At 40.6% G+C, this 24,948-nt stretch overlaps 1 protein-coding gene across 2 annotated transcripts in view; it reads left to right on the plus strand.

The window, feature by feature from the left end:
• The window catches only part of PLOD2 (procollagen-lysine,2-oxoglutarate 5-dioxygenase 2), a 62,028-nt gene extending 38,078 nt beyond the window's left edge, over window positions 1–23,950 (plus strand). Inside the window, exons 6-20 of one of the 2 annotated variants that reach the window (XM_083442687.1) lie at window positions 22–85; window positions 1,139–1,236; window positions 1,503–1,604; window positions 2,774–2,899; window positions 6,050–6,171; window positions 8,449–8,553; window positions 9,904–10,029; window positions 12,466–12,607; window positions 13,756–13,818; window positions 17,258–17,371; window positions 17,739–17,804; window positions 18,671–18,775; window positions 19,799–19,945; window positions 21,343–21,468; window positions 22,876–23,950. In XM_083442687.1, coding sequence (XP_083298813.1) covers window positions 22–85; window positions 1,139–1,236; window positions 1,503–1,604; window positions 2,774–2,899; window positions 6,050–6,171; window positions 8,449–8,553; window positions 9,904–10,029; window positions 12,466–12,607; window positions 13,756–13,818; window positions 17,258–17,371; window positions 17,739–17,804; window positions 18,671–18,775; window positions 19,799–19,945; window positions 21,343–21,468; window positions 22,876–23,031 — 1,662 coding nt within the window. In that variant the 3' untranslated portion in view covers window positions 23,032–23,950. The remainder of the gene's footprint in view (window positions 1–21; window positions 86–1,138; window positions 1,237–1,502; window positions 1,605–2,773; window positions 2,900–6,049; window positions 6,172–8,448; window positions 8,554–9,903; window positions 10,030–12,465; window positions 12,608–13,755; window positions 13,819–17,257; window positions 17,372–17,738; window positions 17,805–18,670; window positions 18,776–19,798; window positions 19,946–21,342; window positions 21,469–22,875) is intronic. The other variant, XM_083442688.1, reaches the window with a different exon arrangement.
• Window positions 23,951–24,948: the final 998 nt, after the last annotated feature.

Genomic DNA, 24,948 nt, shown 5'->3' on the forward strand with positions numbered 1-24,948 from the left:
TTTTATATACTTACATTTTAGGAACGCATTAATATCACGTTGGATCACAAGTGCAACATTTTCCAGACTCTCAATGGAGCAGTTGGTATGTATTCTGAAGTGTCTATTGAGTGATGAAGGATATGCCTCTCAGATTTCTTCCTTACCATTTCTGCATAACCTATTATATAATACAATACATCCAAGGGGCTTTCTGTACATTTATACTTCATATGGAATTAACATCAAGTGGAGATTGGTTACAGGCCCCCTGGCTTATGTAGTCTTTCATTGGCTTCCCAGTGGGAGAAGTGACTGACCAACTGGAAGATCATGTAGTTATTTGAACATTGCATCACTCCTCATCCCAGAAAAATAAAACCTAGAAAGATATCCCAGCTTTTTTCTCCCCACAATAGAAGTAGGCAAAGGAGAGGGAGAGAGGTGGCAGAAGAAAGTCTGCCTCCACTGTTTCCAGAACAGCCCTGAGGGGGAAAGATTGTATCTGGACAGGCCCCAGTGGCGTAGCGTGGGGGGTGCAGGGGGGGCCAGACGGCCGCACCGGGCGCAACATTGGGGGGGGGTGCTCGCAGCTCTCTGCCCCTGCCTGGCTCACTCACTCTCTCTCACTGTAGTGCTGGCTGTGCGAATCCAATCCGAGCCGCTGGGTTGCCGCCCACTGTCGAGGGGGGGGGGTGCCAGGTGTGCGGTGCGGTGCGGTGCGGTGCGGAGAGAGATTGAGGGACTATCTGGGGGAGGGACAGTGCAGCGGGGGGCGCAAATTACTTGCCTTGCCCCGGGTGCTGACAACCCACGCTACGCCACTGACAGGCCCTGACTTACAAGTGTTGGGAAATAGTCACCCAGTTCCTCTGAGGAAGCAGGAGGTCCCATTGTCATAAATATGATCTTGGGATAGGAATAATGATGATATTTAAAACAAACAAACAAAATATTGTGGTTCTTATTTGGCAACTGGAAATGTTCCTAGTGAACGTAGAAATTAACTGCCTGTGGATCGTAGGCTGAAATGAAAGGAAATATGGAGATTTTTTTTTTTTTAAAAAAATGGATGCTCAGGGAAATGCAAAGAATGCTGTGAGAGTCTTGTTTGAGTAAACTACAGATGATGTATCTTTAACTTCCTGGTGGGCTGCAGATGAAGTGCTCCTGAAATTTGAAGATGGAAGAGCCAGAGCGAGAAATTCACTGTATGACACTTTGCCAGTCACTCTCCATGGAAACGGCCCAACCAAAGTGAGTGACGGTGACTTTGTTTCAGCTAAGTTTTTTATTTATTTAATGATACTGGGATACTAGCAGCCTACTGAGGATTAGTTGACGGTGGCAGTAGGGCAGAATTATCGCATTCTGTTTCACCCCTGGTTTCCACTCATTTAAGTTGAGTGAGCACGACAGCAGAGCCTTGTGGAACTGGCCTTTAATTGAAAGGCACAGAAACAAGATTTTATTATACTGCCAAATTAATTAGGGCTGTTTTTCCCCCCACCTTCCAATTGTAGCTTAATCTCAATTACTTTGGAAATTATATCCCTAATGGCTGGACCCGTGAAACTGGATGTGGTGCCTGTGATACAGATTTATTAGACTTCGCCACACTTGAGGTAAGTATCTGTTGCATGCGGCTGAATTCTTTCAATGTTGAGCTACATATTGATCATCATGGCATTGTCTATCTCCTTGTGTACCTGGACTGTTGCTCCAGCTTCTCCCTCCTTGCTTTTATCAACCTTTCCCATCCTGCTACCGCCTACCTTTCCCTCATTTTCACAGTTTTCTTCCAGGCCCTTCATGCCCATATTTAGTTTTGGTCTGAATCACTTAATGCTTCACAGTTTCCAGATGTTTATATAAAATGTCTGGTACAGCGGTAGAAACATTTTTTTTTTTTGTCTTTTTGGCACACGTTTGTGCAGGTTACAGTACATTCTTCGTCTTCATTGATTCAGATAATATACGGAATGTTTTTCCTGGCACTGACAGCTAGTCATGATTCAAAGTATCATTTTGGGGGGGAAATAGCTGACAAAGCTATTTTGCACTCACTCAAAGAGAAACAACTGCTAGCTGACATTTCATAGACATCATCAAATCTTACACTACATATGCAACCGTCAGGATTCTTACTGGCTAATTGGATTGTTAAGCTTATTGGCTATACGTTTGCAGTCCACTGTAATATCTGGCAGCAGTTTTTCCATCAGTGTCAGGGGTAAGATAACTCCTGAATGCCATCTGGGTCAGCTACTTTGGCAGGCTACCGTAGTCTTCAGGGGAAAAACCTGATCCCATAAGAACTTTAGAACTCCAGGAAACTACTTCCACTGTTCAAAATTCTCAGTGAGTTTTCCCACCCCATCCTTCATACTCTACCCCTTAGTTATTATATTATATATTCTGATTACATCATTAATACACTTATATACAGTCTGAGAAGGGCCATAGCTCAGTGGTAGAACATCTGCTTGTTTTCAGGAATATGGGTATAGGAATGCAGCATCAAACTTACTAATTTCTCAGACACCATTTTGCTCACTTATTTCAGGAGGAAATTCATGGATTCTTAGTGTATCTTTTCATTTCAGCTATTAGTATCTCAAAACAGCAATTAAAAGTGTATTCAGAGTTATAACTTGTGTAAAAGTGGAGGTTATTTCCCAAGATATATAATATGGATCATTTTGGTTAAATGTAAGATTGTTCATACTGTTTTAAACTTTAAAGTAAAAGCTTTTTGTGGTTTTCTTTTATTTTTGTGCACTTTTTTTCTTAGGAGACTCCAACAGTAACAATTGGTGTTTTCATTGAACAACCAACTCCTTTCCTGCCTAAGTTTCTAGACAGATTGTTGACTCTGGACTATGCAAAGGAAAAAATTACCCTCTTCATTCACAATAATGTAAGTACTTTAGGTGGTAATTGAACAGTTACATTTGTAAATTAGTTAATGAAGTTGGTCTAGTTATGTGGATTGAGAACAAAGTTAAGTTCTTTAACATTAAAATGGATCTTTTATTACAGAAAAATAATGTTTGTGTACATATATGTATGTACATGCAACACACAAGTTCAGAATACAATTTCATCAAAAGCATGCTAACTTCTCCATTCTTCCTCAATGCAATACTGTTTATAAGACATGCAGCTATGCCACCATGACTTAAACTACTTGTTCTTTTGGTTTTTGAAAGTGGTGGCATTACACCATCTACCAATAAATATTAAATAGCTCCTCCAAATAATTTTTAAGGGCAGCTGTTAAAGCTCCTGTGTTCTGGCATCTATAAGTATAAGCAGAGGGGGGAAATGTTGGTGTGTGTTGGGGGTATAGCTCCTCACTTGTGAAAGAGCATTTTATCTGGTCTTCTCCTTGTGTGGCCTCTAGATGCTTTTCTCCAGTTTATTTTCCAGTATACCTTCAGATCTGAAAGTTTCCCTCTTTCTTTCTCTCTTCTGTGCCCCTCTTCTTTTTATACCATGGATGGGGAACCAATGGCCCACAGGCCTAATTTCCCATGAGGCCATTTCCCACAAACCATGCCCACCTCTTCAACCCTTGATGTCCAGTGGGAAGGAGGTAAAGGCACAACCTTCACTTTGAAGTCCATTTCTAAATGTTTTAAGTAGAAGATAAGGATCTTTGCCCAATGGGTTAAAAAGGTTCCTCATCTCTTGCTTATCCCTTCCATTTAACTTCACTGTCACCTATTCCTCGTAGAAAGTATACACAGCTCAGGCCACTGCCTCTGAATACCAGGAGGGGAGAATGCTCTTGTGATCAGATCCTGCTAGCAGGTTCCCTCAGACATCTACTGAGAGAACAGGATGATGGACTAGATGGGCTATTGGCCTGGTCCAACAGGCGCATCTTACATTTTTTGCTTATTTTGTCCGAATAAGTTTAGGGTAGTCAATATTGAGAGGGGAGCAAGCAACGACTGATGAGGCAGTTCACAATGCGATACCTGGTGGCAACTGCATGGCAATAGAGAGGGAGAAGAATTCTATTAACTTTATACAGTGGTACCTTGGGTTACATACGCTTCAGGTTACATACGCTTCAGGTTACAGACTCCACTAACCCAGAAATATTACCTCAGGTTAAGAACTTTGCTTCAGGATGAGAACAGAAATCATGCTCTGGCGGCGCAGCGGCAGCAGGAGGCCCCATTAGCTAAAGTGGCGCTTCAGGTTAAGAACAGACCTCCGGAATGAATTAAGTACTTAACCCGAGGTACCACTGTAATTGCTGAGAAGTAGAGAAATGGGTTGCTGCAGCTGCGCCATTCAAGTGTATGGCTGGATACTCACATCTGATGACTTCTGGCACCCGCACCCATGCTGGGGCAGTTTATCCACCCGGCAACAGCACATTTACATAGGGTTGACCTCAGCAATGTTCACCACCACACCCTGATGAGCAGTTAGTTCTGTGGAATTGATGTTTGTGTGCTGCCACACCTAAAAAAAGGTTTGTCCAATGAAAGACCTTGCTTAGGTTACATCCCAATTTATTCATGAGCAAATAATGAATTATGGAGAACCGTTGCTATTCATGTTTACAAATGCAAACAATTCTATATATACTGAGGCTTGCAACTCAAATAGAGTCACAAAACTGAAAACAAACAGTTTTATAAATTTATGCCTGGCACAATTTCACATATTTTTTATTGGCTAACTAGTATGGATTTAGTGGTTCAGGGAAGATACTGAAATAGTTTTGTACCCCCCAAAAAACTAGATTTTAGAGCTTATCCAATGAAACTGAATTTTCACAAGCAATGGGTCCATTCCTTTACCACTTTTTAACTACTCTGATTGATGTGTAAAAAGATAAGATCTCTCTAGGAATAATAAATCCCAGTTAGGGAATATTTAATATGTAGTGTCACTCTATAGTATAGAAGGTAATGCCATGGGCAAAAGATCACAACCATATATTCTACATTAATTAACAAAAACTGGCTACAACCTTCCATTTCCACCCACCTTCTTTTAAGAATAAGAAAATCCAATACATTAACAACTTAATGTTATGCATGTCTACTCAGATTTACTCCCATTGTGTTCAATGGGGCATACACCCAGGTTGAGCTGTTATAGGATTGTAGCCTAAGGAGTTAACACATCTGTAAAATAGCAGGAGTGACCTAAAATAGTAGTTGATCTTGGGCTTGTTTATTCTGCTGCTAAATTTCCAGTGTTATTTTTTACTGTGACGGTTCCTGCTGATTATCATAATATTTTTAGTAAGTGCTAACATCCAAGTTCAAAGTGGAACTTATTTGAGGTGAAATAATATTTAAAGAGGAACTCTGTAAAGGTGGACTGACTTTTTAGAATGGTTGTTGGTCTTCTTATTTTTTCGCCATCATTATAAAAATGAGTAACTATATAAATTCCCTTGTCAGAGATTTAGTTGTTGCAGCTAAAACAAAGTACTTTAAAATGTTATTTCCTTCTTTTTTCAGGTATGGTAGTTTCCTGTCGCTGGTCTCTGTGTTCTTCTGATTCTTTTTTTGCTTGCTAAACAAAATACCGTATTTTTTCGTGTATAAGACTAGGTGTGTTTTTTACCAAAAAGTTAGGTTTGAAATTGGGGCTCGTCTTATACATGGGTAGTGCTGAGGGGTGTTTTCTTAATTTGGAGTCTCCAAAAATAGGGGTTATCTTATACATGGAAAAATACGGTATATCTTCCTCTCCTCTGGGTCTCTTTCTCTTACTATTCCTGATTTCTGGTGTCCCTGGTGGAAACAAGCTTGTGTATGGGGAGGGGAGGCATTCCTGCCTGGGGCTCCACCACCAATCTGTGTGCATCTGTTTCAGTGTCTGAAGCAAGTCTATGCAACTAGCCTTACTTTGGACCTTGAAACAAATGTCTGTAGGTCAAGGATGCCCTTCTGCGGAGGTATAGTGTAGGCACCTGCTACACCTCTATGGAGAACTTATACCACAGGCTAGTACTGGACTGCTTTGTTGCATGTTTAATTTTTACACTCTATTACCAATTTCTCATTTATTAATTATTTCATTACTTTTTCAGGAAGTTCACCATGAAAGACATATCAAGTCATTTTGGGAAAAAGCCAAGCACATCTTCAAAACGATACAAATTGTGGGGCCTGAAGAATATCTGAGTCAAGCTGATGCCAGGAACATGGGAATGTAATTTTATTTTTAACGATTTATCTCCTCAGATCTGTATATGGACAGGAATGAAATGTGTAGATTTAGACGGGAAGATGTCTAATTAAAATGAACACACAACCAAATCATTGATGCAGTGGCCCCAACAATGTCTTGTGTTTATGAGCAATTCCTGCTGCTTTCTTGTAGGGCTGTTGCTTGTTGGCAAAGATTTAATGATCCATCATTGAGACTTCCAGCATATGTTTTTTAAGTGCTGAGACTAATAGTTCATGTTGAAACTCAGCAGATGTTGTAGATTATTCATCAGCCTCTCTGTTAAGATCATTATTTTATTTTTAGGTGTGTGTTTTTTTAAGAAGGTTGGCTAACTTCTTTTAAAATTCAACATCTAGCATTAACATTCAAGTAACATAAAAATAGTAATAGTAATAAAGCAATTGTAAAAGCCATTTAAAAAGCAGAAAGACTAGCAATAACATTAGGGAAACAGCAGGTATAAAATAAATCATCTCTTAGAAGTTCAGGATGATAAAAGTGTCTTGATCTGGCACCAAGAAGCTAACAACATAGGCACCAGCTGTGTGCCTCTAGGGCAGGCATCCCCAAACTCGGCCCTCCAGCTGTTTTCGGACTACAATTCCCATCATCCCTAGGACCTCTGGTCCTGTTAGCTAGGGATGATGGGAGTTGTAGTCCCAAAACAGCTCGAGGGCCAAGTTTGGGGATGCCTGCTCTAAACTGGTCCGCACCACCAACCCCCCTCCCCAAGCTACTCTCTCCAATCTCTACCCATCTCTAACAGTGTTATGTGGGCTGCCCTGCTCAGATGTTCATAAGTAAGGCACCTGTTATCATGCTTGTGAGCTGTGGTTTTCTTCTTTCCAAGCATTCACTGGCCTGCACACCTTGATCCTGTGAATTCTCGCTGCCTCTCCCAAGGCCCAGACACTTGCCTCTGGGACGTGAGAAGCTAGTTGCAATTCTAGCAGAGGTGGATGCTGCCAGGTCTCAACAGAGTGTCTTTTTGCTGTGGAGTGGGGCTGCGTCCTGGAAAAAAAAATCTATGTGGCTTTCACTCTCAAAACAGCCTTTCCACTGAACAAAATAGCTCCCTCAACATTGTATGACCTGCAACATATGTTTGGGATGATAACATACAGCTGGCTCCTCTTTCACTGAAAGGTTGCACCATAGGAAAAAAAAAAGATCCAGCTGTTATAAATTATGAAAGTTCTGGGAACGAGAATGTTCATAGCCTTCAAAATGATCTGTGTTCCATAGCTTTTATAATCAGGTCCCGGTATCACATCTCTTTGTCTCTCGCGCACATACATGCACACTGGATTGGCCATTTACTTTAACAGTGCAGCACAGCCGTTTAATATCACATTTTATTTTCCAACAGAATTCCCTGGTATTAAACCAGCCAACTATCTACGTCAGTATTTTGTTAACATCCACACCTTAACTGCAATAGGGTCGTCTATTGGGGTTCAAGCCCATGACTCTGGGTTAAGAGTCTCATGCTCTCCCAACTGAGCTATTGAGTGAGGCTCCAGTCCAATAGTAAAACAGTAAACTAGGGTTATGTTTACCACTTACCTACCTGTCTGTCACATGGGGGATAATATTGTGATCAGAAATTAGAGTTGTACATAGAGGACAATGGTTGTATTAATATGTAATTTATATTTGCATTCATGTATTCAGGAATAGGTATGGTAAATAGGTATCCATAAATTGCTATTGTATTGTCAGATTTAATTTTCAACAAATATTTGTATTAATTGATGGCATTGTTATTAAGAATGATTTTTTTCATTTACTAGGAAGGGACAAGTTAATGACAGTGAATGTGAATTTAGAAAATATCTGGGGTTTTGAAAATATTGGGAATATAGCTCTTCAAATCTGGGAGAAATAGAGGAATTTCACTATGCAAATCTTCCAGAAGATGGACAAATTTCCCCAAATTGGTAGTAACATCACCTTCAAAAATCCAAGACATCCAAGCAAAGAGTGAGACTGATATTTTGAAAAACTTCCTTCTGGTGGATAGTTAAATCAAGCAAAACCCAGATTGTATTATTAGCCATAAAACTTATTACTTTCAACTACTAACAGTTGCTTTAAGTAGACTTGTTTCAGGAGTCGAGTTTCCAATTCAGGTAGCTATTAAGCAAAGGAACTTCTTAAATGCACACTGCAGCTGTATGCTTAAAACTATTATCATCTCTTTGGAATGGAACATGTTTGCAATGCTAATGCCTTGTGTGTCTCTTCCTTTTCAAGGGACATCTGTCGGCAGAATGAAGGATGCGACTATTATTTCAGCATAGATGCGGATGTTGTTTTAACGAACCCCAGTACTTTAAAACTCTTGATAGAACAGAATCGGTACGCTTATGGCAGGAGGGGTTGGGGAACTTATCCATTCTAGGTTCTTTTATTGGTTTCAGTGACTACTACAGGTTTGTTTCGTAATTCCTTGGAATAGATTTCTCATGAAAGAAGAGGTGGCATCCAGTGGTGTTCATCTGCCGGTAGAGTAGATTTCCATTTGCGCAGCGGTGTTTCCCGTTCCTATCTCTGTACCTAAAAACTGTGGAGAGCTGCAGTCGGGGAGGAGAGGAAAATTACTTCTGCATCACTGGATATCACCCATTATGTCCGGGCAGAGGAGAATATTAATGCACTCCTTTATGGGCAGACTTGCCTTCCATTATGACTTAGGGGGCTCTTTTTTAAAAAAATAAAAAATAAAAAATATTGTATTGGATTTTTACAGTTTTATATTCAATCAAACAACACAATATAACATTTGTCATATAAAAGAAATCCCCCCCTCCCTGTGACTTCCCTCAACTTCCCCTTCTGGTTCTTTAAATATTTACTACTTCTGAGTATTTATTAACTTATTTTTATAATCTTCTACCTTAATACTTGTATTTTCTTATCAGTTTTATACCAAATTTTCTTTCATGATTACATCTTACAGTCAATTTCATTCCATGTTGTCCTTACTTAACCGTTGATCTTATTTTCTTACTGTTCAATCAAACCCTGCTAGTGAGTCCATATCTTTACAGTATTTCTGTAAATACATGATAAAAGGTTCCCAGTCTTTTTTAAAAATTCTGATTTAGGCGGCTCTTATTAATCATGTGAGTGCTCTGTCATTGGTGGATATGTGCTGCTGGGATGGAGGACCCCCCCCCCCAATGCTTCTCTGTGCATCTTGGAGTAAAGGCATGTTTGCTTTTTGATCACGTCAACTTTCTTGACTTTGACGACAATGTGCCTACAAGAGAGACTCGGTTTCACTATGTGTCAGTTAAGGCTTTAAAGAGCTATTTTATCATTCACACCGTTAATCCATTTTATCCTGATTGGCAGCCCCTTTCCTAGACATCAGGCAGAGATCTTTCATCGCTATTCTAGCAGAAGCCTTTCAGTGGGAATGCGAATGATGGAATATAAGACTTTATGCATGCATAACATATACTCTTCGCTGAGCTATGGCCCTTGAAAATTCACGTTGCAGTTGTTGCTTTACAAATTCAGAATTCAGAAAGACTCGGTTTTTCTCACTATCCCAGAGGCAGTGACTGGAAGCAAAGAGGCCTATTTAGAATAAGTGACAGCTATTAACATCCGTCTCTTCCCCAGTTATAGAGTTCCTCCTTGTGATTGCCTCACATTACAATCTTTTTGTTAACTTTCAATGCAATCATGTTTTTAAAACAGAAAGATGATTGCCCCTCTTGTACTGCGCCATGGGAAGCTTTGGTCAAACTTTTGGGGAGCGCTGAGCCCTGATGGATACTATGCTCGGTCTGAAGACTACGTGGATATTGTCCAAGGAAACAGAGTGTAAGTTAACTGTTTGCTCTTTTGCATAGGTGCCGACTATGTGGGGCCCTGGGTGCCTGGGCACCCACAAATTTTAAATGAAAGGGCTGCTACCCCCCCCTCCCTGATTTGACTTGGTGGCATGCGCACACTCTGGAGCACGTTGATGTCACATTGACACACCCCTGTGATGTGCAGGAGTGACATTGGCACACTGCGAGTGTGCCAGAGTTGCACATGAGCACACCCTGGGCACATGCAATTCCACATACAGACATCCAACAGCTATCCCAATAGTAGTTGTTGAAAAACCACCTTGTTCATACTTTTTTTGATTTGGCACGTATGTAAGTATTGATCATGTCTATACAGTGGTACCTCTGGTTATGAACCTAATTTGTTCCGGAGGTCCGTTCTCAACCTGAAACCATTCTTAACCTGAGGTACTTTAGCTAATGGGGCCTCCTGCTGCTGCCACACGATTTCTGTTCTCATCTTGAGGTAAAGTTCTTAACCCGAGGTACTACTTCCAGGTTAGTGGAGTCTATAACCTGGAGTGTTTGTAACCCGAGGTGTTTGTAACCTGAGGTACCACTGTATTCCAGCTTTGCTGCAAGGAGCTGCTTCGTGGCTGAGCAGAGAACTCACTGGGTAACCTTTGACTAGTCATAGTCCACCAAACCTACCTCATATGGTGGTTGTGAGGATGAAATGGGGAGGAAGTGAACCATGTATGCCACCTTGAGTTTTTTGGAGGAATGGTGGGGTATAAAACATACATAACATGCCACATCAACGTATGTGTTAAATAAGTTGGTTCTGGGGGACGGACGGACACAATTGTGGTGGCTCTATTGACTATTGCTTCAGTGAGCATTTCTTAAAGTGAAGTATTTCTAAGACACAGTCAGCTGTGAGTGGTTTTCAGCCCCTTTTCGGCTAACCAATCCCTGTAACGTGCTGAAATACCCTGTGGATATCCTCAAAACCTGTCTCCATGCATGCCCCACAATAAAAGTAAAAAAATAAAAACCAAAGAAGAATCTGGTAAGAAGGACTTTATTTAATGCTTGTAAAGTTATTCATAACCCTGGGTTGCAAAAAAGGGGGGGGGGCTCTCGATAGTGTGACCCACTTACTTTGAACTGCTTGCATTGACTGTGTATTAAATTCCTTCAGCATACCCCAAACAATTTACTTTCCCCATACTTCCCACATATTTCAGTTCTGGCTTTTTCCTCAGCCAGAAACCATAAAAGAAGGAATTAACTGATATTGTTATAAGCTGGCTATTATTGGGGGAATATTGGAAAACTAATAAAAATTTATTTGGAAAAACAACAACCATAAAAGAAGTGACATATAAAGACGTTAGTTATTGGAAAGGCTGCTTTTAATTCTGTTTCCTTGTAATTGCCATATATTTTAATTTATAAGCTGATTTTGAAGACTATGTGCTCTGTCAATAGCTTTAATTGAATAAAAAATGGAAGGGAGATTTAAAAGTGAATGTTCTCAATTCAGCTATTTTCTGATTTTATTCTTGTATATGGGTCTGTGAGCGAGAAACCTGACCTGAAAAACAAGCAAAAAATGATTGATTTTGCTTGTTTATTGTTTGTCCAGCTTTAGAAACCTGCCACAGGGTCAAGTAGCGTTCTGGGACATGTGGTTCTACAGCTGGGTGTTAAATATAATTTTAGAATGGTTCAGTTTGTGCCTTTCTCCATGTGGTTGCATTACCAAATATTCCACAGTAACTTATTGGTCTCCTTAGTCTTGTTTACAAATGGATAATGTTCTCTCAGTTCTGTATAGTGGAGCTTTGTTGAGCTTCTCAAGTAGCAGAATGCTACTTGACCCTGTGGCAGGTTTCTAAAGCTGGACAAACAATAAACAAGCAAAATCAATCATTTTGTAAAGGTAAAGGTACCCCTGCCCATACGGGCCAGTCTTGACAGACTCTAGGGTTGTGCGCTCATCTCACTCTAGAGGCTGGGAGCCAGCGCTGTCCGCAGACACTTCCGGGTCACGTGGCCAGCGTGACGAAGCTGCTCCGGCAAACCAGCACCAGAGCAGCACACGGAAACGCCGTTTATCTTCCCGCTATAAAGTGGTACCTATTTATCTACTTGCACTTAAGGGTGCTTTTGAACTGCTAGGTGGGCAGGAGCTGGGACCGAACGACGGGAGCTCACCCCGCCGTGGGGATTCGAACCGCCGACCATGCGATCGGCAAGTCCTAGGCGCTGAGGTTTTACCCACAGCGCCACCCGCATCCCTAGCAACAAGAGTACAAATGATTAAAAAAAAGAATTATGCTCCATAGTATTTTCATCCTGTTTCATGAGTGGAAAATTTTCACCATAGGAAACAAATGATGAAAAAATGATGAAACTTGAATGAAATTCATCCAAGTGTATATTACACCCAACTCATTTTACCATTTTCCCCCAGGGGTGTATGGAACATCCCTTATGTGGCTAACATATATTTGATCAAAGGACAAACCCTCAGATCTGAGATGAAAGAGAGAAATTATTTTGCAAGGGACAGATTGGATCCTGATATGGCCCTCTGCAGGAATGCCAGGGAAATGGTGAGTTGCATGAGCTTTGAAAATGTCTCGCTACACTTTGGTTGTTCTTTCTTTCCAATTTAAAGTACTAGCCAATTTTTTTGTGAGTTACCATCACTTTTCTGACTCTTTGTTACCTCCTCACAATGGCAGCAGTTAAACCAATTCACATCACAACTTTTTGGCTTTGAGTATAGTTAACACTCATAAATATTGTGTGCTGCCTGTTTCTGAATGCAAAATTACTTGTGAACTTAATCAATACCTATTTCAAATGGTAATTGTAGCTCAGCACTGATTTTCTATTTTTTCTAAATTTTGTTCTTGAGTTAATAAACCATCGCAAATGCTTTATATTGTATGAAGGATACAATAGAACTGATGTCACATTATTGCATTTTAGAATTGTCTTTTTCAAGGGCAGGAATGATTGATCTTGTTATTTCAAGGCAGATTAAATTTTGCTAAACAGGACCAATGCTCCTTGTCGTTATTAGTGTTTAATGGATGCTAGCATTATGAGAACATATATGAATATCATTGCAATACAAATGTAAATCTGTATCTGTACTGATATCTACACTAGTTCCAGAGCAGAATCAAATGACAGCTATTTCCAGGCAATGTAGCATTGAAAAATAATTTTGCTGAATTGAACAAGAAAAGTTGGCAAGTATTGAAGTTTATTCCCTCCTTTAACAAGGCATGATTTTCTTTTGTTTGTACTCGTTCTGCAGAATAGTCCAATCAACATTCTCTTGTTCTCAACCTTTCCTGCATCAGTTATTGCAATCTGTGCTTACCATGTGCTCACGTCCAACTAATCTGACTTGGTGGCTCATCAGAAAAAGTCTTCTTTTTCTCATTCTTATGCTGTGAAGCAGCCTGGTACGAGCTTGTCTCTGTGTGTATGTTTTTAAAAATACATATACATATATATGTATATATTTGTTGCAGCAGATAAGAGGCTGAGAGTTCAAGCTTTTAACCCGTACGTTTTAAGCTTTGCTTAGAGCTGCATGGTGTCCGTAAATGGTATTTCAGAATACCAGCTTTTGATTAAAGGATCTTGTTTATCTAACATGGCAGCAGAAAGCGAATGCAGCTCTAACAGTGCGAAAGAGCAATGAAAGGTCAACTGATGTGGTCCTTCTCCTCCTTCGTTTTAGACCTTACAAAGGGAAAAAGGCTCCCCTTCTGCGGAAACATTCCATATGCTCAGACCCCCAAAGGTTTTTCTTTCTTTTCATTTTTTTACTCATTTATTACAATGTGGTTTTACTCTCCTAGAGGGAGGTGTCTCCTTCCATTCCCTGTATCCCAGTGATAACTGGGCATTGTTTTGTCTTGAGCTTTTAGCCCCATGGATACAACTTTTGCAAAAAATAATATTATTTTTTTCCTTCTGTGGCCGTTCAAAAGATTAACTCATGAATGGAAGGAAAACAGCTATCAGTGCTGCCCCACACAAACCTGTGTACAAGAATTCACACAGGGATATGTTGAGTAGGTTCTATAGATGGCAGTCAATTGGCTGCCGGCATTTACCTGACCTCCTGTCACCCTCATCGCTACAGTGTATTAGGAAAGGAAAGGCCGTTGTGATGCAGACATACTGGCAAAGCCAATTTAGCACTCTCTGCCTGGTTGGTGTGCACCAAACCAACTTCACCTCTGCATTGTCCCTACTCTGTGGCATGCCCCAGCAATGGGGCTGTCAGGAGGTCAGGAAAGTGCCACCACTCCAGCGACCACTGCTGATCGGCAGTTTTCATTATTATGCTTGCATAGGAGGTTGCCCAAAGCCTTGTGAAGCCTTTTGTCCAGATGGAAGAACATGCTTTTTGCTTCTTCTGTGTTTCACGTAAAATAGTGAGCAGAAGATGCCTTCTGCATGCAGGAGGGCAAATTTCAGCCCAAACAGTAGCACGTTTTCCACATTTTTGAGTTTGTAAACCAATATGCTAGTGTACTTAAACATACACCCAAAATCCTGATGTGCCATAATCACAAAAAATCAACTTATCCTCATTCTTTTAATGCAAATCATTCTTGTGCTACAAGTCCCTGCTTCCTAGTTATATACATGTGAGAATCACAAATTTTGTGGTATCGTCTTAAGTAATAACTCATTTTAGCATTGACCATTGCTTCTAAGATTCAATCTCCATTAATTTCATTGTGGGCATCTGCTCATGTTCCATTGAAAATAATGGAGATTGAGGATTTTATTTCTGAACTTTCTTTGTCTTTCATTTAGCTATATCACTTTCACTTGTTTTGGATGTCAAAATGCTGCATCCAATGGGTTTCACTCAGGTGACAGTAAAGCTTCTGCTGGCAGAATGGAAGGGAATGGATTTTTGGAAATTCCCTTCCCACGCTGTCCCACTTTCCAGAAACCCCAGAGAGACTCTTAACCCAGATTTAGAGGGGAAGAGAGGCTGCAGGGAGAGGATTAATTGTAGGAGACTCTTTCATTCCCTGAAGCCTTACAGTCAGCTGGTAGAACCCAAATTATGTGACCCTATTAATAAATAAATGAATGAATCTATGATTGGGGCCACTCCACATCATTCAAGAGGTAGTCCCACCATTAGCAAATAGAAGAAGCCACAGCTGTTAGCAGCATAATAAAGTCAAATTTCAGAATGATTTTTTTTTATGGAAGAGTAGAAAAAATAATGAAATATAATGCCAAAATAGTCTTTAAGTCAAGAACCAAACCGTCATTTGTAAACTGCATACAGTTGCATACAATTTAATGGGCTCTTTCTAGTTAAAACTGGATGTAATTCAATGGCTTTTTGTTGTTGAGACAAAGTTACCCACACTCTGTTATCCACTGTAGCTGTAGGAACCAGAAAATCCATTGCTTAATAAGGGTTGCTTGCTGTTCCTTGTTCCCCTAATGCACATTTTTCAATATCTTGTTATGATTAAAACTGAAGCTCGCCCATGCTGTAAAAACAGAACATACTGTGGTTTCCCTACACTTCTCATGAGAAATTATGTCTTTAACGCAATGACATGGTTTTCAATACACCCACTGTCAAAAGCATGCTTTACCACTGTATTTCTACAGTTCTGTGCTGACGCAACTCCATTGGAAGTAATGGAGCATAAAACTGGACAGTGGTGTGGTGTATTTTTGTAGCAGAGGGAAGTGTTACATAATCATCACTTAACTGTTTTTGGCAGAGCTTTTTTGATTCAGCTTTTCGTATTTATTGTTTAATAAGAGCCATGGGTTGAGTACATGTTTATTATGTTCATATTTTTAAAAAGAACATTACAACATTTAAAAAAAATATCCCCCCAAAAGACTTAAACACAACCCTTATGTACTTGAGATGGTGTATCTGCCTCACTACTTATACAACATGGTCTGCGACAGAATTTGTTGTGTCTACCTGGTAGCCTTCAGACGTTTTGGAATGCCAATCACAGCAGCTCCAGGTTTGAAAAGCTGCCCTATCCTGATCACTGAGGAAACTCAGAGACATCTGCTTCCTTAGAGACAGTAGCCACAGACCCAGAAGCAAACCAGGAAGTACCTCATTATAGGATAGGCCTGTATTGCCATGTAGGTTTGAAGTTACTATCACATATTTTGTTCAACTGGTGCTGCCCCTGGCTAGTTCTACTAGCCTGCTTGGACAGAGATCATCATCAACATGAGGACTGGTGTGGCTGATGTGTGGCTTGTAGGTGACCAGCATGCTGGCCATTCAGAAAACCACAAGTGTCAGAAACAGCAAATATCTTGAAGCACCATTATTCAAAATGGCAAGCGATTGGACTGTGACAAACGCAACAGTATCTTTGATCAGTTTGAAAATGTAGGCCTGTTTATATTGAAAAGGAAAACAACATACCTTCCCAATTTACTTAATTTGATTTGTTCAATTTAATATGAAGTTAACCAGCCCTACAAGGATCATGTGGCTTTTGCTACTGTTCCAGTCTATTTTGCTTTTCATCCTTCTTCAAGCATTGCACAGTGGTTTGTTGTTTTCATCATATTCATCAAAATAACTATTTGAAGGGGAACATTTTCATTACAGGTCAACTCGTCAAAGGATCTGCTAGGAAATGGGCTGAAATTGGCACTCTATAGAGCTCTGACACTTGCTTCTCTATTCATGTCTTTACCTGAATTCAACAGATCAATACTAGTTAAATATTTAGGACGAGGACGTAAGACAACTACATAAAAATGTATAGAAGGAAATATACCCACTTTTCCTTCATAAATCAATCTGGTCACTCATCATCAGTTATATAAATATATAGATATTAAGAACATAACCAAGATTGCTGTGTGTGGGTCTCTGATACAGGTATGGATTGCCTTATGTTCAGGGCTTCTCCTCCCTACATTTTCATGAATTGGGAATGCTCTGTATGCATGGACTGCATGTAGAAAAAAAAACAAATTGCCTCAGCCCATATCAGAATCCATGCTTTGTTTACTGACTATATCTGGTCAGTTGGCAGTACAGCTTAGTTAGAATTTCAGATAAAGAGGACAGTAGTTTGTATATTCAGAATGGGGATGATAGTGAGTTTGGGTGATGAGTATTAATATAGACTGGATAATATAACTTCTTTTGTATTTCTAAATATTAAATGTAAACTAACATAAGGATGTTTTTTGTCTGGTGGTAGGGTGTTTTTATGTACATCACAAACAGACATGAATTTGGAAGACTTCTATCAACCGCCAACTACAATATATCTCACTACAACAATGATCTTTGGCAGATCTTTGAAAATCCAGTGGTATGTATCAAAGAATGCAATATAATTACTGGTATTTTCATCTCTTTTAAAAAACCCCAAATAACCTCTTTCTTTTGTGAGCAAACAAATCACAAAATGCTATTTTACATGGGGATCTTAATCCATTTAATTTTTCAACATTAACCTTCATTGCTCAATTTGAAAAAAAATAATCCTATGGGTTGTATCCAGCTAAGCCCTACTCACCCGACCCACTGAAATGGAACAAAGTTTGTCATGTTCATCAATTTTAGTGAGTCTGCTTTGAGTAGGACTATCCTTTGCTGAAACCCTACATTCTAAGCACTTCTGTGTGGGTTGTTCTCTCTCTCTCTCTTTAATCTAACAAACAAATCTTTGTTCTCAGGATTGGAAGGAAACCTACATAAACCCCAACTATTCAAAAATTTTCACTGAGCACATAGTAGAACAGGTAAGGAAAACCTCTATTTGGGGACTCACAAAGGAACTGAACTTCATTGATGAGCTGAACTAAAATACAAATGGCTTTTAACTTGGATTGGAGTGAGCTAATTATTTATGGGCTCTGTATGTGTTTCTGTAACTCCCACACCCACCTTAAACTTGGCAGCAGCACCACTAATAATGGAAAGCACCTGGGGTTGGGGTGGCCCAATACTTCTCTGCTTTGACACTGAAAAACCATTTCTTCTTCAGCAGACCTGGCTTTCCATGCCATGCTAATTTGTGCTCTCTCTCTCCCATGTTCATGTGGGAAGAATCAGCAGGTTAGCATCAAGAGTCCCATAAGCTTGGAGGAATGGAGTTGCTGGAAGCCTGGGCAGCTGTCCTTCACTACATTGTAGTGCCAGTCCTGCTAGGGGAAACCAAATTACCACAGCCGAAAACGTTCCTTTCCTCAAGTATGGGAACACTGGGTAGATCAGTACAAATGTAACCTTCTGCTGTGGGTATTTGTGGGCACATGAGAGGAAACTGCTCTACAGTGACTGACCCAAGCAGCCACTGAAATGGTTTCTGCTTTCAGATAATTAGAGATTTTGCTGTGTTTTCTCTTACGTAGCTGGCCAAGTGCATGATGCAGAGCAACTGCTGCATAACTCTTGTATCCACAAGCTAAAGGACAAGAAATGACATTTAAGAAACAAAACAAAATCAAAGGGGTCAGACTAGTTGCTGTAGTGATGGACCAAGTATTCCTGCAGCCCTCCTCCACCTTAGATTCAGAGATGTAAAGCATAAGCTACGCAACAGCCTTATCTGGCACACAAAGGAGCACAACATTCTAACACGCAGGTTTATGTTTCCCACCTATAGCCATGCCCGGATGTGTTTTGGTTCCCCATATTTTCTGAGACAGCCTGTGATGAACTGGTCCAGGAGATGGAACATTATGGACGTTGGTCAGGTGGAAAACACCATGTAAGCATAATAGTTGGAAACTTCTTTTAATTTATTTTTTATATGGGTTTTTTGAAAGTAAATTATGTGCTGCTGACAAAAGGTGAGCACAATGCACATGCAGATGTCCCCTGTGGAAGGCACCCATGGGACTGTCATTGCAGGTGCACACATACACTCATCCAAGGGGGAGTTCATTGGGGCAGGATTGTGCCCATCAGGACTGCAAAATTTAATTTTAGATTGGCAAATGAAGCTTAGGGCTCATTTTAATCAGTGATATTAAGAGTTTTGGGCCACCTTATAAAGAAAACACTTTGGCTTTTATGTCACTATTTTCATTTATGGAAAAAATACCAAATACAATGCAATGATGACAGTATTATAGAAATAATGGAGATACAGTGTTATTTTTGTTACAAGTCCATTCATAATAGATCTACCTCAAAGTGCACAATTAGTTTTAGATCCAAATCCATATGACATTTTGACTTTGTAAATTTGATAAATTTGATAAAGGGTTAGATTGTGATTTTTTTATTTATTAGGTTTCTTATTTACTCTTCAGCTTGAGTTCCCAGGGTGGGTCCAGTTATGTTACTATAGCAAATGATAAAAGAAAGGCCATCTTTACTATTTTCTTTAACATTGTAAGGCAGTTTACACTTTCTGTATATTGAAAAGCTCCTTTTCATTAATCTAAGATGGTTTTAATAATCAGCTGATAGTTTCAAGTGCTGTTTTCTTTTAATGAAACATGTATTGATGTATTCAGCCACTACTGAATTATCTGGTGAGCAAAACAATGTATTGTTGTACCAATTCCTTACACAATACATTTGATGGAAGAAGAGATTGCCATTTTGGTCCCATAAAATAAGCCATATGACGAGTATATTTCTTCTGGGATGTGTCTCAAGGTACCGGAGTATGAAAGCTTTAGAATTAGACAGGCATGTGCTACTTTACAAAGTGTCCCATATGATTTGAAAACATAACCTTATGCCCTATGTATCTGAACATCTCTGTGATGTCTTGTTTTAGGACAGCCGCATTTCTGGAGGATATGAAAACGTTCCAACTGATGACATTCACATGAAACAAATTGGGCTGGAAAGTGTGTGGCTACATTTCATTAGAGAATACATAGCGCCTGTAACACTAAAAGTGTTTGCTGGCTACTATACAAAGGTAGGTTAAAATGGTTATTAAAAAGTAAGACTTAAAGGCTCAAGCACAGGTGCAGTACCCAAATACAGAGTAGTCACGACAGACCCAGTATGTCCACCCCACAGGTCCTTCTGCCAATGTGGATGCACCAAGAACATGCAAGCAACAGGAGGGGGCATTGCAGAGACTAGGAGAGCTATTCAGGCCTCTCCTATCCCTACTTCCGGGATGTGGGTGGCACTGTGGGTTAAACCACAGAGCCTAGGACTTGCCGATCAGAAGGTCGGCGGTTCGAATCCCCGCGACAGGGTGAGCTCCCATTGCTCGGTCCCTGCTCCTGCCAACCTAGCAGTTTGAAAGCACCTCAAAGTGCAAGTAGATAAATAGGTACCGCTCCAGCGGGAAGGTAAACGGCGTTTCCGTGCGCTGCTCTGGTTCGTCAGAAGTGGCTTAGTCCTGCTGGCCACATGACCCGGAAGCTTTACACCGGCTCCCTCAGCCAATAAAGCGAGATGAGCGCCGCAACCCCAGAGTCGGTCACGACTGGACCTAATGATCAGGGGTCCCTTTACCTTTACTATCCCTACTTCAGCTTCTGTACCATGCAAATTATTTAATTTCTGAAAAGCACGGGAGAGGAGAGTACTCTTTTGCTTGAGTCCTGTGTCCAGGTTTCCCACAGACATCAGGTTGGCGGCTGTGAAAAAAGGATGCTGGACTAAGATGAGCTGTTGGCCTGATCCAGTAGGCTCTTCTTATGTTCTCATGCACAGGAGCCAACGTTAGACGCTAAATATTATTTATTCCTGGGACACAGGTGGCGCTGTGGGTAAAACCTCAGCACCTAGGACTTGCCGATCGCATGGTCGGCGGTTCGAATCCCCGTGGCGGGGTGCGCTCCCGTTGTTCGGTCCCAGCGCCTGCCAACCTAGCAGTTCGAAAGCACTCCCGGGTGCAAGTAGATAAATAGGGACCGCTTACCAGCGGGAAGGTAAACGGCGTTTCCATGTGCGGCTCTGGCTCGCCAGAGCAGCGATGTCACGCTGGCCATGTGACCCGGAAGTGTCTGCGGACAGTGCTGGCTCCCGGCCTATAGAGGGAGATGAGCGCACAACCCTAGAGTCTGGCAAGACTGGCCCGTACGGGCAGGGGTACCTTTACCTTTATTATTTATTCCATTTATCAATAGTTTCCTATGAAGTATGTGCTAGGTGAACTCTGTGTCTGCAGGCTCAGAATCTTTAAAAAAGGAAGAGAGAGACAAAAGTTGAGGACATCTGGAAGTGAAGGAGTTATTATAAACAGTGGGTGGGAGGAGATCCATGACAGTAAATCACAGATATTTATCATCACAGGGAGTAGGCTTGAGGGATTCCCATGAGCTATCCTTTCTTAACTGTCCTGTTATTTCTTTATAGGGCCATGCCTTGCTGAATTTTGTTGTGAAATACACTACTGAGAGGCAACGTTCCCTCAGACCTCATCACGACTCCTCAACATTTACTATCAACATAGCTCTCAACAAAGTGGGAAGAGATTTTGAAGTACGTTTGGAGCAAATCTGTTTATTCCAGCAATGGCTTTCAACTTCTCTGACTCATTTCCCACTAAGCTTGCTTAGAAGTCCCAAATAAGAAAATGACACCACAATGATAATTCTTGGTTCTTTTAAAGTATTAGAACAGCATTTCTTTCAGTGACAGTATAATTGCATCAAGCTGCGGTGATACGGCAGTTTAAACAGACAGCTGTATTCAGTATTGAAATCAGTGATAGGATTATTTTGTATGGCTGGTGAAATATTTTCCTCTGAGGAGTGTCTTGTTGGAGGAGGAGATGGAGCAGATCCCTCACCAAAAAAATTGCTTTCTTGAAGGATCATGTTACAAATAGTTTAAGACAGTGGCCAGCAGAAGGTAGATTGCAGAATGATTTGCAGTAGCTGGCACATGGCAGTAGTAAAAACAAAGTAGATACCACATCCCTCAGTTTTGCACAGGGTGGTTTAAGTAATAGAGGCAAAGTTCCCTTGTCTCTCCAAGTGGTAAGACTTGTTGCCTCGGAAACCACCCTCTTTTTCCTCTAGGTTGTTACCTGATTTCAGATACAGCATTTGAAGGGATGGAGTAGGCCTAGCGACCTCCCACTACTGATGCCTAGACTAGAAAAGCTATTGACCTGGTTGGCATGTAACGCTAAACCAAGCAATGCCTTAGCACAGGCTTCCTCAGCCTCAGCCCTCCAGATGTTTTGAGACTACATTTCCCATCATCCCTGACCACTGGTCCTGCTAGCTAGGGATCATGGGAGTTGTAGGCCAAAAACATCTGGAGGGCCAAGGCTGAGGAAGCCTGGCTTAGCACAAACAAGCACATTTGTTGATTCTTGGCATGCAGATCACAGCTGCTGCTGCTGTGCTATCCAGTGCTAAGTCATTGTTTGTGTTAGTGCTACTTCCAAAGCCAGGCTCATGATTTGTTTCACTCCGGACAAACCATGAGTTGTAACCAAAGTTTGTTCTTGGTTAACTGCTTGTGGGTTTTCTGGGGTAGATAAACTACACACCCAGGTTTGAATACAACACTAAGCCAAACCATGGCTTATGCCTGGGTGGAACAACTGTAGGATCAGGTGAGTAGTAGTAGCTGCAACTTTTGCTCCCGAAACACACATGTTAAGGCATGGTTTGACTTAATATTTGATGCAAACAGGGCCAGTATCATCTATCATGCAATTTCCACAATGATGTTGACCTACATATGAATTAGAATGGGGAAATGTTAAGGTGTGTTATTGTTCAAATGCAGTGTATTCCTGGTGCAAATTAATGCACTTGGGATTGATTGCACTTCTTATTATTGTCTTGGGCTTTATACCAAAAAACCCTCCTAGTTCCTATTGATTTCTTGCCAGATGGTGATTTAAAGACTTTTGTTTCTGATTTTTTATAGGGAGGTGGATGCAAATTTCTGAGGTACAACTGCTCCATAGAATCACCCAGGAAAGGATGGAGTTTCATGCATCCAGGAAGACTTACGCATTTACATGAAGGACTTCCCATTTTGAAAGGAACAAGATACATCGCAGTATCATTTATTGACCCTTAATCTTATTTCCCTGGCCTGTTACAGACAACGTTTGGCAATCTATGACAAACTCTTATTTATAGTTCTACTCCCAGAAGATGGTGACAAAAGAAACTTCTTCTAGATTGCTGCTTCGCTTTGGGCTAAAAGAATGAGCAGGAAAAGAAACCCAAACTCTTAAAAAAATAATATAAACCTTCAAGCATCTGATCTGAGCCTTGAGTTGCAAAGTTAAGTAATTATAATTTCGCTCCCTTGTGAAAAGGGAGTCTAAAAGGAAAGGGGAAAATCATTGATGCCGATGATCCATAAAACTTTCCACATGGGTTTTCCATCCATTACAATAACATTATGAATATGTCTTTTGTACATATATTGATTAAAGAAAGAAATATTTGCATATCCAGCTATCTATGAATATTCTTCTAAGAAAGAAGTGCATGATAGATAAATGCAAAGCATTGGCAAAAATACACATATGGGTACTTTTTTTAAAAAAAGCCTTTAAAAGAAGAAATCCTCAACTTGGAAATCTTTTCTTCTTACCAAGTGTCCTTTGATCAGGCTGGGAACTATTCTGCACCTTTTTTTTTTTTTTGGCATCAGTTCAGTGCTGGAAATCCAAGCTCTCTTTTTTGCAAACTTTCTAATACCAAAATGTCTTGGGAAACCAAATTTGTCTACTCTTATTTAACACTACTTGAATTTTGTATCAGGAGATCAAGAAGTTGAAGTTGCTCTTTTATAAAACGTGCAGGGTTTTGACTTGCCTTTGTTTTTTAAGGGATCAGTTTAAAATTATTCCTGCTGTGCCTACTGTTTGTAATTTAAAGGTTACACTTGAAAAAAAAAAGAATGTTGAAGCATGAAACCTGAGGTGCTAAAATGCACATATTTTCTAAGTTTTATGGAAAATAAAGAAGTCTTTAAATTAAGAAAAGTTTTTGGTGTGTCTGCTTTTAAAAATATGCAGTGTTTGGTTTCTGTTTTATAAGCAGAGTATGATAGCTTTTATTACATTTTGGAGTGTATTAAGTAAATTGACAAATGTTTTAGTAAAGGTAAAAGGACCCCTGACCATTAGGTCTAGTCGTGACCGACTAGGGTTTGCAGCGCTCATCTCGCTTTCTTGGCCGAGGGAGCTGGCATACAGCTTCCGGGTCATGTGGCCAGCATGACTAAGCCGCTTTTGGTAAACCAGAGGAGCGCACGGAAACGCTGTTTACCTTCCCGCCGAAGCGGTACCTATTTATCTACTTGCACTTTGACGTGCTTTCGAACTGCTAGGTTGGCAGGAGCAGGGACTGAGCAACGGGAGCTCACCCCATTGCGGGGATTCGAACCGCTGACCTTCGGATCGGCAAGTCTAGGCTTCTGATCGGCAAGTCCTAGGCTCTGTGGTTTAACCCACAGCGCCACCCGTATCCCTGACAAATGTTTTACATCTTAACAAATGTTTTACTTTTCAGAAAAGCTATTTGTCTTGCATCCCCCACATCAGCAGCCACCACTGTGGAAAATATGCAGTAGTTTAGCTTGCTGAAAACTGCAGTAAGAAGAAACCTAACTTACGGTACTTTTCAGGGCAGCTTGGTTGTTTCCTAGTTTACCATTTCCTAGTTTACAGACTGCAAAAGAGTGCTGGTTTAGTGGATTCTCAGCTCTGGCCAGATTCCTTTAAATGTGAACTCTACCAAATGACTGGCCTCTTTTAATAAGATTTATGCTGCTAGTTATGAAACTCAAACATCTCTGTGTGATCGTGAAAGTGATCTTTGTTTTCATGAGGTTATTTTTGGCATTACACTGTGATCTGCTGGGGTAGCGCAGCACCCTGTGGTGGCCCACCTAGCAGAGTTACCGTAAAAGAACTGTATTTATTAAAACAATCTCTACTGAACTCCAAGCAAAGTGCTTCAGACTGCTTGGGCAGGCCCT

The sequence above is a fragment of the Podarcis tiliguerta genome (assembly GCF_965153285.1).
Source record: "Podarcis tiliguerta genome assembly, chromosome: 5".
NCBI lineage: Eukaryota > Metazoa > Chordata > Lepidosauria > Squamata > Lacertidae > Podarcis > Podarcis tiliguerta.